The sequence below is a fragment of the Miscanthus floridulus genome, chromosome 6 (genome assembly GCF_019320115.1).
Source record: "Miscanthus floridulus cultivar M001 chromosome 6, ASM1932011v1, whole genome shotgun sequence".
NCBI classification, from domain to species: domain Eukaryota; kingdom Viridiplantae; phylum Streptophyta; class Magnoliopsida; order Poales; family Poaceae; genus Miscanthus; species Miscanthus floridulus.
The window spans coordinates 143,107,609-143,120,513 of NC_089585.1; the positions used below are offsets into that span (position 1 = coordinate 143,107,609).

The 12,905-nt window shown below is 46.5% G+C and overlaps 1 protein-coding gene and 1 pseudogene across 2 annotated transcripts; one reads left to right on the top strand and one right to left on the bottom strand.

The window, feature by feature from the left end:
* Nucleotides 1-659: 659 nt before the first annotated feature.
* Nucleotides 660-3,639, top strand: LOC136460011 (probable FBD-associated F-box protein At1g32375). 2 transcript variants are annotated; one of them, XM_066459862.1, is made up of 2 exons: nucleotides 660-1,735; nucleotides 1,831-3,639. In XM_066459862.1, exons 1-2 carry the CDS (start codon nucleotides 803-805, stop codon nucleotides 2,035-2,037), a joined length of 1,140 nt encoding a protein of 379 aa, XP_066315959.1. In that variant the 5' UTR covers nucleotides 660-802; the 3' UTR covers nucleotides 2,038-3,639. The 2 variants fall into 2 exon arrangements, with proteins under 2 accessions (XP_066315959.1, XP_066315960.1); XM_066459863.1 differs by having other exon boundaries at nucleotides 660-1,743; nucleotides 1,831-1,974.
* A 554-nt stretch (nucleotides 3,640-4,193) lies between these two features.
* Nucleotides 4,194-11,725, bottom strand: LOC136461409 (cytochrome P450 CYP94D108-like; annotated as a pseudogene).
* Between the last annotated feature and the right edge of the window lie 1,180 nt (nucleotides 11,726-12,905).

Here is a 12,905-nt window from a genome sequence, read left to right on the forward strand (position 1 = left end):
TCATTGGCGATTGGTGATACTACTAGCTTCTTCTTTTCGCATTTCGACCGAATTTTATTCATGGGACTTCCACATTTCCTTACAAATAGGCAGGCGCTTCAAATAACTAGAAAAAAATATGTAGCTGACAGCTCGAATAGCTCAGTTGCATGCAGCTGTGACTCACCATGCATATGCACATACATACACTAGCTAAAGATCAATTACAATTCCACGGAAAATCAGTACCTGCAACCGAGAGCCAATACGATCCAGACTATTAATGAACACTTCTATGTAATAATGTCAGCAGTCAGCACATGTTTGTGTACTTGCTACCATTGCTAAACCATAAACCATCCTTTGCAAGGGTGGCAAACCATTTGTGTGTATGACAATGTACTCATAATAACTATAACTATGTAGCTTTAGCAATTGATAATAACTTTCCCCTCATAACACATAACAGATTTTGCCATCGCTTTTCTAACTTTATGATTTTGCCCTTAACTATAGTAAAGTCAACGCGTTTTTGCCCCTGGTCAACGCGAATTTGCCCTTGTTTTTAACGTTGACCAGGGGTAAAATCGCGTTGACTTTGCTACAGTTAAGGGCAAAATCACAAAGTTAAAAAAACGAGGATAAAATCATAATTTCATGTTAAAGTAGGAACAAGAACACAAGAGCCCCCAAATAAAAAAGGGAAGCCCAAAATAGGCTCTAACCGAAAAGCCCACGGTCCACACAGTCCACACGCAGTAACCTAAGCCCGAGAGACCGACTGGCCGAGATCGATTCGTCCGCCGCGGCGCCAACGCCGCATATGGCTGACGATGACCATCGCCGCCGCTGCCCCAGCGAGGACCGCCTCAGCAGCCTCCCCGACGAGCTCCTTCACGTCATCATCCTCCGCCTTGGCTCGACCTGCGCCGCCGCGCGCACCAGCGTGCTCTCCCGCCGCTGGCGTCACCGCTGGGCCGACGTGCCCGAGATCGTCCTCGTACGCGGCACCGACGCGCCGCCGGCCTCGTTCCACGACGTAGTTGACGCCGCCCACGCCGCGTCAACTCTCGAGCGCCTCCTCATTTGCGTCAGCGACGCTTCTGAGGCCATCACGAGCGGACGCGCCGCGCCGTGGCTGCGTATCGCGGCGGAGCGCGTGGCGGGCGCGCTCCTCCTCCTCGTCCCTCCGCGTCTGTCATCCCTGCCCCCCGTCGCCGTGCAGGAGCTCGAGCTCCCCGCGTGTGTCCGTGCCAAGACGATCACGTTCAAACTCCAGGACACATGGCTTCTGCGGCCCGCCCCGGCCGGCGGCGTGTTCACGGCGCTGACCGCCCTGACGATTCTCTACGGCAGCATGGAAGGCAGCGAGCTCACAGCCCTTGTGTCCACGCGGTGCCCGTGCCTCAAGGACGTCAGGCTCCGCCTCACGTTGGTGGATGCCTCAGACGTCTCCATTCGCTCTGACACGCTGCGCTCGCTGTGGTTCTGCATCAATTCACCTCTGATAGAGGTGGTGGCCCCAAGACTGGAGAAGCTGTGTGTATATTACGCCTTCAAGGCTCATTTCTTGGTACCCATGCTTTCAGAGTTGGTTTGGATAGGGGATTATGCCAATGATAGTCATCAGTTTGCCAATGTCAGCCGTAGCCTTCAGCTGCTACACATTAGACGGGATCAAAGATGGGCACCCACGTCCCTGCTAGAGAAATTTAGTCAAGTTGACGAGCTGAATCTGATTATCTGCATTCCGCGGGTGCATTGGTATCAACAGAATCTCCTCAAAACCAATCGAATTTCTTATGATCCAGTGCTTTACTTTACTTTGTTTCTACTCATGGGTCATGACAGGGAACAGCAGGGTATGAAAGCTTCTTGAGTGAGACAAGCAAGCTCCCCAAATGTAGAACCCTAAACATATCCTTGGAGCGGAAGGGCCATGGCCTGGCACCAAGCATACTACATTTCTTGAGGAATTGCAGTAGTTTTTTTTTTAATAGGAATTGCAGTAGTGTAAAGAAGGTTTCTGTCAGATTGCTTGATCTTGATGACAGGTGATTTCTAATAAGCTTCTATCCCCTGTATAAGAATCTTAATTTTAATCGTTAATTGGTTTGACTTTTTCTTGTTATGTGAGAACGGAGAGTTTCCTAATCTGCTTTTATCTTGAGGTGTAAATGTTTGTTCTTCTGTGTAACATTAACCTATTGCTAAAATGGTGGTCGGCATTGGTGTACATTAACCTATCTATGCATGATTTAAAGCCAAATGAAATCACATCGGAAAAATGTGTATTTAGTTGATTAGCACTACCTGAAACCCAAACAGCTGGTATAACATGCCCACCACCATTTTAGACACGTTAATGTTAAATAGATCCAAACCATGCAAAAAAAAGGGCAGACCCAGTGCCGGAGGCTCCCACATGAGTGGGGTCTGGGGAAGGGAAAGACCGAGGCAAGCCTTCCCCCCACAAAATCTACGGATAGGCTGCTTCGAACCCATGACCTGGTGACTCAGTGAGACAGCTCTCACCACTGCACCAGGTCCATGCAACTAATACAAATATTATTTTCTTATATTCAGCAGTATTCTTGCCCGCTATCTTGCTCATGTCGCTTGGCAGAGAGTCACAGGGTTGATGACATTATTCTCATCTCACTTGAAGAGGTAAAAATCAGTTCCTGTACAAGCTCTCATGAAGAATTGGAATTTATGGAGCTGTTATCAAAATGCGATGCCACAAATCTAAAACATTTGGTCATTAACTATTACAAGAGGAAGTTCCAAGCTCCTCTAGAAAGCAAGGAGGTATGTAAGAAGATCTGCAGCATGTATGGACTGAACGTTGAAGTTGAATTCTATGTTGTTGGACAAGGGAGGCGGGTGTGTTTCGACTGGAGGCTTGTGAAAAATGTCAGCAGAAAGATGGTGACAACAACCTAGCGATCATCAAGATTGTCAATATGTTGTGGGATGGGCAAGCAGCCGGGAAAGTGCTCGTTCCAGGGACCAACTGAATTTCCAAGACCTGGTACTGTGAGCCTGTGACAGCCTTATTTGCCATGTAATAAGAGGAGATGAACTCGCAGTTTCTATGTTCATGAAAATGATGGTAGTGTCCATAATAGCCCAGTTGGATTTTAGAAGTTGTACTTTGTCTGTCAGAAATCAGATGTTGGTCCTCTTATTATCATGTAAACACAGTATCCTTATGTGTAATCGGAATGGGTTGTCCATTACTGAAACGCAAAATCCCTACTTGGTTCTTTAGCTTGATTTTATTTTATTCATTGTTACTGAAGGTGTTTTGGGTATTCCTGTTACAATTGCTGAAGTTATACTCTGCATCTGGTTACTGCATAGCTTACTCGGTATTGCAGATTCTTAACTTTCAATTGAAGATTGCTGGGAAGCACAACTTTCTGATCTTTGAAGACCGCAAGTTTGCTGACATTGGAACACAGTAACTATGCAATCTGAAGGGTCAGAAAGAGGAATTATAAAATGTTTAAGCAACTCTCCAAAATGTAATGGAGGGCATTCAGGCGACTGTTGATGTAATAACAAGAGTATGCCCCCATCTATGCATGCAACTGCGTTCTTTCACTTTCATCTGCCCATCATTCTCACGCAGTGATTTTCAGTAATGGTTCTGACTGTACCCCCGGATGCTAGAATGTAAAATAAGGTAATGCCAAACTGAACTTTCCATATGTATTGGCAAGTAAAGCAGTGATAGCATTACCTGTTTTAATCGGAGCTCTGTAGAGCAATTTCGTGTCATATAACCATTCGATCTGGAATGCTGTACACGGTATTTGTATAAAAACAACCTAATCCTGTTTGTAAAGGTGGTAGTATCTTCATTTAAAAAAAATACAATTTTAGATTTGAATTGAGCCGAACTTTTCTAATTTTAACTAAAATTAAAAAAGTGTCATTAGTATTTTTTATTCTAAAAAATGGATATACTTTTAAAATACATTCTATAATTAATCTAATATGATATTTGTTCAGTATCATAAATGTTAATATTTTTACAGATTTAATCAATTTTAAAACTGTTACTCCTCGAAAAATTCTATAAAGAATTGTATCATCATTTATGGAGGGATGATGTGTTTCTTGATACTCTGGGCTCCTGAGTCCTGACACTGATGGCCCAACTGAAGTACTAGCCGCTAAAGTGCCTCTTGTGATTGGGCTTCCAGTCATGATCTGTGCCGGCCCGTGTCGCTGTCCCGCCTCCTTATCCGCACAGGCAACAGCGTCACCGCCATCTCGTACGGCGGAGGCGTCTCCATGCTCGCCGCCCGCACCGGCTCGACGGCGAACCTCCTGACCACGGCGGCCACAACGGTCTTCATCTGCACGTACGCCATCTCCTTCCCGAGGCACGCCCGCGGGCCGGCGTGGAAGACCGGGTTCCTCGCCGCGTCCACCGCCACGAACTCGCCGCCGCCGTCGAGCCACCGCTCGGGGTGGAGCACGCGGCAGTCATCGCCCCACAGCCGCGGCATCCTCCCCATCGCGTACGCTCAGTGGTCCGAGAACCAGCCGGCGCGCACCGTCGTGCCGTCCGGCAGCACGTCCCCCGCGGCCGCCACCCGCGACATCGCCTCGATGATCGCCGCGTGCAGGTAGTGCATCCCCCTGAGCTCGTCGTAGCCGCCGTCGACGTCGTCAACGCCGTGGTCCTCACCGTGTCCGTGGAGCGAGAGCGACGACGACGCCTCCTCGTACACGCGCCGCTCGCAGCGCGGGTTGTCGGCGAGGAGCCAGAAGAACCATGTGAGCGCGGACGACGTGGAGTCCTTCCCGGCGAGCACGAAGCTGACGACGATGTCCGCAGGAACCGGCGCTTCGCCCCCGGCTACTGGAACATGGCGCCGAGCTCGCTCCGCTCGTCTTCCTCCATCGCCGCCGCGAACCGCGACAGCAGTGTTAGAATTGATCTCATCCGTCTTGACCCAACGGTCGAGACGGACCCCTTGACCGCGTCCTGATCGGGGACGTCCAGCCATCTCATGGCTAGTGGGCCCCCGTCGCACAGTGCCTATAAAGAGGAGGTGGGGCAAACGGCACACGGTACGAGGTTCGCCGCCACCACATCCCACTGTCCTAACCCTAATCCGATCCAGAGGGTGGCACTGCCAGCGGCGGGAAGCACCACTGCCTCCACCACCACCACCGGCATTCACACCTACACCAAACGTCGCTGCCTAGCGCAGATCTTCATCGACGAACCAGTGAAGACAGGGAGCTCCTCCGACGGTCAGATGCTCCTACATCTCTCTCTCTCTCTCTGTCTCCTACCCCGAAGCAAACTCATGATTCAACAGGAAAGAACTAACCCACTGGATCCACACCTAGACGATCTAAAGAAATCTCAATGGCATCAGAGCCAGGTTCTCTAGTATGTGGATCCGGATCGGGGCAAAGAAAAGAAGAAGGGAAAGAAAAAGAAACGAACTTCGGTTCGGAGGAGAAAATGAAACCCTAAAGATATTGGACGGTCCGGGGAAGTTTTCCCCACCGCCGTCATTACCGCCTCACGCGGGATGGAGCACCCGCCGCCGGTTTGCTGACGCGCGAGAAGAGATGGATTAGATCCTTTCGGATCTGAGCATACAGACTAGGTTTTTCCCTAAATCCGTGAAAACTCATGGGGAAGAAGAACAGTGAATCGAATCGGCCCTAACCCTAACTTGCCGAAATCCTAACCCTAATTCCAATCCCCGTCCCCAAATCGGATTGGATCCGAGTAGAAAAGGAGAAACACAGAAGGGGGAAAAGAAAAGCAAGGCCGGTGGCTTACCTCACCGCTGCCATCTCCGCCGCCGTGCGGGAAAGACCGGACCGCGCCGGTGTTCGTCGCCGAGATGCATCCGCGCGGGTACGGGTACAGGGCGCCGACACAGAGCCGCTTGACGGCGGCGCGCTCTCCCGATGGGGAGCGCGCTCGCCGGCAAGAGGGCCTGCGGTGGCGCCGTCTTCGTCTTCTCCTCCGGCGCGGCTCGCTGTTGCTCGAGATGCGTCGCGCTGCTGAGAGAGAGAGAGACGCACGAGAAAGAAAGGAAGGGGAGCCGGACAAGCTCGGTCGGCACCACCCCTCATCGGCGCCGAAGGACACCACGGCTGCCGCCGCTGTCGCGTGCGGCGCGAGAGAGAGAAGGGGAGGGAAGGAATGAACTAGGGTTTTTAGGGGAACGACGGCCGTGGGTGCCTTTTGATCCTCTGCTGGGCGCGGACGGCCGTCCGATCTCCATCGACGGCTGAGCACGGTCAGGCCGAATAGAGCCCAGGCGGGATGCCACTTTCCCGGCCCAGGCCCAGGTTGTGGCCTGGGCGCGGGTGCGCGCTGCGCGAGCGGCTGCCGGGCCGAACAAGAGATCAGGCCTTCGGGCCAAGCAGGCCTCCGGGCCAAATGAACAAGAAGGAGAATTTTTCAGTTTATTATTTTATTTTTTTTCAGAAGCTATTTTGAATGAATAAAGTTAAGTTTAAATGTTTTATCTCTACTCAAATTTGATCCAACGTGATAATTTGTTTAGAGAACAGATGAGTAAAGTAAAATGCTTCTGAAAAGTAGGAAAAGAAATTTTGTCAAGTTTCCGCTGCAAAGTTAAAGGTTAATTGTCTTCTAATTTGAAGAGCAGTTATAGTTATTCAGTAAATGATGAAAAGTTTATCCTCCAGTTAAAATTAGAACCAACTGAAAATTTTTTAATTGGAGGAATAGTCGGTTGATAGTTAAGATAAATTATAATATTATTATTTTCTGACCAACGTTGATGATAACAATATTATAAGTTTATTTATGAGTTTAAGTTTAAAGTTAAATTATGGTATTGTTATTTTCTGACCAACGTTGATGATAACAATATTATAATTCTATGAGTTTTATGTTTAAAGTTTGAATCTCTGATAATTTTTGCATCAAAATGACCAATTTTCAGAGAATAGATAAAGTTCAAGGAATGCTCTTAAACTAGATAAATGTATTTTCATGTTTCCGCTGCAATGAAGTTGATTGTCTTCTAATTAAATTCGAACCAACGGGAGAATTTAATTTTGAGGAGCAGTTCTATGTTTTATTCCATTTCTGCCCAACGGTGATGTGGAATTAATGTAGAAGAATGATGTTTTATTCTATTTCTGCTCAACGGTGATATAGAATAGGACATAAAGTTTTCAAAGTTTAATGAGCATTATTGTTGAATATTTTTCAGACAAAAGACCTCCATGCTTTCATTCTTGAAGGCAGTAAGAGAAATGAGCTGGGTACTTGTGACTCAGATGATGAAATGCCTAAGGGCAAGTTATGTATGAAAGAATGCCATTGGTTAAGGGATTGTGTTCTCTTTAAAGAATGGCTTCAAAAGAAAAGAATTCTAGGATATTGATCCAAGAAAAGAGATAGATCAATGAGAGTCTTCATTGAGAAATGTCTTTTATGTACTCTCTGTGGAGAAGAATTTATTTTCAGTTTCACTTATGAGAGTTGTAAAAGTCATATACATTAAACATGTGTGTTAAAAGAATATTCAGATTTATTTCTGAATTTGATGATTGAACACGAGCCAATCCTGGTAATTATGTCCATTCAAAGGAATAGTACCCGCATGGCGGGAAAAGTTTGAGAAAATACCTGCATGACGGGGTAAAGTTGGCTTAGTACATATGTTAACCAATCCTGCATGGTGGGAGAGTTTGGCATAGTACTTATCCCGCATGGCGGGAGGAGGATGTGATGATTCATATGCTCTAAAGAAATATCATGCACATGGAGAGAAGTTTGGGATAGCTCTTATGCTATTCTAGTATTTATCGTACACTCTGATTGTGTCATGGTCATAAGTACTCCATGAGTTTAAGAACAAAAGAAAGTTGCATGTGAACCAAGAGATAAGAATGATATGCAAGTATGACTTGCAGAAGTATTGATAATAATAGACTATGTTGAGTTTTGAAGTGTAATGAGAAAAATATACTCCCATACGAATTTTGTTTGCATGATGTAATCATGTGGATGAAGTAAGTAATCAAAGTTTCCTCATTCACAAGAGTTCTGAATGTTTCGAAATTGTGGTAGAAAAGTTCATACCACATTTCGAGGGGGAGAAATGTAAGATTAAGAAAGATACTTCCCCATACTTCAGATAATGCAATGCATACTATGCATTGAAGGTAAAAGTGATCTATAAAAGATGAATGTGATCGTTGAGGGAGTAAGACGGTCATAATAGCGATACCCCTAAAGTAAAGAAATAGCTAAATTCCTAGACTTTTTATAGTTCCGATGGGAAGATAGCATAGTCAGCTAGTATTTATACTAGATGACGCCATATGAGTTTTTAGCAGATTAAACCCAAAATAAAAAATTTAAAGATACACCATCTTTACAGAAGATGGAGTAATCTGGGGGAGCATGGTATGTAGATACCTAAGGCTTGAATAGAAGTGGGATTACATATCCACTACAGTGGTTTTAGAGCAACAAATTGCTTTATATATGCTAATGTTATATGACATATACAACACCAGATGTTAGCTCTTAAAGAGGATGAATAAGTAAACAAGGATCTTATGATACAGGAGGCTATAGAACAATTGCCTTTTGGCAATGAAGAGTAACAATAGCCTCATATGAAAGAAGTGCCACGAGGCCCTAGAAGGTCTCAAAGAATAAGAAAATCAGATATTTATGGTGACTAAGAAGTAAAAGTTAAGAAAGAAATTCAAATAGAGAGTGATTCCACCTCATTTAAAGAAGCCATGATAGGCGTTCACTCGTCTAAATGGCAAGTAGCAAAGGAAAATGAAATGAAATCGATAAATACCAATGATGTTTGGAACTTAGAAGAAAATCCTAATGGAGCCAAAACAGTAGGCTATAATGGGTCTACAAGACAAAGGTGACTCCAAAGGGAATATAGAAAGATATTCAAAGGGAATATGGAAAGCTATAAAGCGTCACTTGTGGTGAAATGGTTTACATAAAGAGCAGGAATAGATTATAATGAGCATGCAAGGATTCTTTTAGAATCATAATGGTATTAGTGGCACATTACGATTTACAGTTACATCAGAAGGATGTAAAGACACATTCCTCAACGAGGATTTGTATGGAAATGTTTACATGGCATAACTCAAAAGGTTTTGTCATGGAAGAAAAAGAACGTAAAGGAATGTTGCCTAAAGAAATCCATTTATGGATTAAAGCAAGCTTCAAGACAGTGGTTCTTGAAGTTTTGACAGTACAATAAGAAAGTTTGGGTTTTAAAGAGAATGTAGAGGACAATTATATTTATGCAAAGTTTAAACAAGGGAAATTTATTTTCCTAATCCTGCATGTGGGTAGCACCTTACTCACTAGTAGTGGTGTTAATCTACTGTTGGAGAAGAAGCAGTTCTTGTCCTCAAGTTTCAATGAGAATGATCTTGGTAAAGCATCATTTGTTACAGAATTTGGAACTTACCAAGATAAAAGGAAAAGGGGTATTAGAACTATCTCAAGTGTATACTTAGAGAAGATTCTAAAGAAATAAAGTATATATGTGAATAAACCTGCGCCTGTTCCTATAGTCAAGGGTAATAGTTTTCGGAACTTTCAGTGTTCCAAGAATAAATGTGAGATCGATCAAATGGACGTCCTATATGCTTTAGCTGTTGGAAGCTTATTGAATGCTTATAAGCAAGAACTTACCCTGACATAGTTCATGTATCCGGGATATTTTGGCAGAAGTCCAGTCCAGATATAGATCACTGGAATGGAGATGAGAATGTTTTGCAATTGTGCAAAGATTTATAGGCCTCATGGTGAGTAAGAAAGAATAAGTACTCTCAAATAGTTGTGGGTACAAATGTTAAATTTTGACGAGATGTTTAGTGAAACCCACATAGTAGCTAACACTCGCAGTTGGAGTTTTATTGTGGAAAAGCTCTAAAGAAACAGTTGTGGTGTCATCAAGGATGCATACCCACAATATAGCTTGATATGAGGCTTAAAGGACAGGCGAAGTGGTTAAAAGAACTTACACCCGGAATTGATAATGGTATACAACAGCAATAACCATTTAAGTAGTTCGCTCCTATAACAACGGGTCAAGTGTGCTGCCAAACACATTGACGATAAAGTTGTACGTTGTGAAGGAGAAAGTCCGGAATCATACTAAAAATATTGAACATAAAAGTAACAAGCAAGTGCTTGCGGATCCGTGTACAAAAGGCTTACCACCCAGTGTGTTTAGAGAACACACAGTCGACATGGGTTTATGGTATAGCCTATGATTTCCGGACAATAAATGGCCCAAAGTTAAAGAATCTGTTTCAGAAGAGAGATGTGTATTGTAGCTGTTAAGTCTATCAGCGATTGACCGTGACGATGAAGCATGCTCTATACACTAATCTATGATGGAACAAATAAAATCGAAAGGGATTAAAGTCAAAGTTTAAGGTTAAAGTATGAGTTGAGATCAAGGGGGAGAATGTTAGAATTGATCTCATCCGTCTTGACCCAACGGTCGAGACGGACCCCTTGACCGCGTCCTGATCAGGGACGTCCAGCCATCTCGTGGCTAGTGGGCCCCCGTCGCACAGTGCCTATAAAGAGGAGGTGGGGCAAATGGCACACGGTACGAGGTTCGCCGTCACCACATCCCACTGTCCTAACCCTAATCCGATCCAGAGGGTGGCACTGCCAGCGGCGGGAAGCACCAATGCCTCCACCACCACCACCGGCATTCACACCTACACCAAACGTCGCTGCCTAGTGCAGATCTTCATCGACGAACCAGTGAAGACAGGGAGCTCCTCCGACGGTCAGATGCTCCTACATCTCTCTCTCTCTCTGTCTCCTACCCCGAAGCAAACTCATGATTCAACAGGAAAGAACTAACCCACTGGATCCACACCTAGACGATCTAAAGAAATATCAAGCAGGTGCTGCTCGTCGCCGCGCGATCGCTCCTCCGACTCCATGATCGCCGCGACGTGCTCGTCGACGACGCGGATGGCCTCCCGGAGCCGCCTCTCGCTTCCGACGCCAGCGAGCCTCATCGCCTTCCACACCACGGCGGTCGGGTGGAGCATGCGCGCGAAGGAGATCTCGACGGCGTCGTCGAACGCCTTGAAGAACGCATCGTGCCGGCGGGGTCGTCCCCTGCCCTGCCCCCGCCGTCCTCCTCCCCGAGCTCGAGCAGCGTCGAGGCCTCGACCCCGAACGCGACGCCGCAGATGTTGTCGAAGGCGAAGCGCTTGAGCACGTCCTGCAGGTCAACGACCTCATCGGAGTCGGCCGCGGCCGCGAGGAGAGGCAGGAGCCGGCGGTGCAGGTGGGCGCGGAGGACACTCCCCGAGAAGCGGCGCAGCGAGCGGGACGAGAAGGAGTAGGACGCGAGCTTGCGCTGGAGGCTCCACAGGCGGCCGTCCGCGAGGAAGATGCCGCTGCCGAGGAGGTCGGCGAAGGGCCCCGCGAAGCGCGCGCCCTTGACGTAGTTGAGGAACCCGGCGCGCAGCAGGTGGTCGACGACGCCCGGGTCCGCGGTGGCGACGCCGTTGCCGAGGCCGAGCGCGCCGCGCACCTCGATGGTGGAGGCCGGGGCGGCCGCGCCCAGTCGAGGAAGCGGTGGAAGTTGCGATGACCCGCGCCCGCGCGGCGCCGGAGGCCCGGGAAGAGAACGACGGCGACGGCGACGGCGACTGCGAGGACGAGGAGCGGCGCGACAGCGGCGGTGTCCATGGCGTGATCACGTGGCTGTGCTTAGTCGTGTGGTTGCCGGTGGCTTGGCTTGCTGCTCGTGTCAATCCACTTGCCACCTTCACCATCCACGGTGACGTAGTGACGTTGACTTTTTCAGACAGAAGTGCCCTGCGATATGGGAATCTCCATGGTTGCTTGCGTTTGCGTAGCTGCATATGTGTATTGTGACATGAACAAAAACAGGTTTTAATAACGGTAATTCTAACTCACACTCGAGTGTTTCTCCCGCACGCAGCACTCAGATCGGGTTTCTACAGCAAATTTATTTTTTTGGCTTTCTGTATTCAGAACACACTGACATTAAATTGGGTTATTGTCGTGCTGCATCACAACTAAAAATGCTTAAATAAAAGCATATTAACAGTTCCTTTTTTCATGCTTTTCAAAATGCTTTTCATGCCCTTGAGCAATAAAGCATCTCCAAGAGTATCCTATTTTTCTCTCTAAAAAACATGTAGTTTTTCGACTCCTAAAAAGGTATTGGGAGAAGAAAAAAAAAGGCCATCTCCAAGAGTTTCTAATAATCCACTCATAAAATATAGAAAACAATTTTACATCAGGAATCATATACTATATCTATATTATCGTAACCAGTTTTGTATATTCTTTCACTCTCATACATTTGTACCAGGAACCCTTTTCTACTCCTTATTCTTTTCGACAACCTTCCACCTCTAGATTGACCGACCGATACGTACGAAAACAGTATCAGCGCGACCGCTACTACGCGCAAAGTTACGCAATGATGGGGGAGGATTTCCCAAAAAGGGCGTACCCAGTGCAGAGAGCTCCCGCTCTGTGCGGGAGGAGACCGCGACTCAAACCCGGGACCTTCCGGTCACAGGCGGTAAGACTCTACCGCTTGCACCAGGTCTTCCCAAGTGCGTAAATTTTAGGAGCATGGATTATGAGTTGTTGGAGAGAAGTTTTTTCTCATCTTGCTAAAATCAAGGATTGGAAGGGGAAAATAGGGTACTCTTGAGATGTGTTTTAGGTTATCAGAGAAAAGGACACCCCATCTTCAGGCCTGGAGCAGCAATTATAAAATATACCACTCCCATTCACATTACCATTCACACTCTTTGGCTTTATACTTTATGGTCGTAGAGCATCTCCAAGAGTACCCAATATTTTCTTCAAAAAACACGGAGTTTTATAA

What these genes read in the sequence shown, in the direction of transcription:
- LOC136460011 (XM_066459862.1), top strand. Translation starts at nt 803, where the DNA reads ATGGCTGACGATGACCATCGCCGCCGCTGCCCCAGCGAGGACCGCCTC. An exon ending in TGATTATCTGCATTCCGCGG is followed by an intron (nt 1,736 to 1,830) that starts GTGCATTGGTAT and finishes GGGTCATGACAG; the next exon opens with GGAACAGCAGGGTATGAAAG.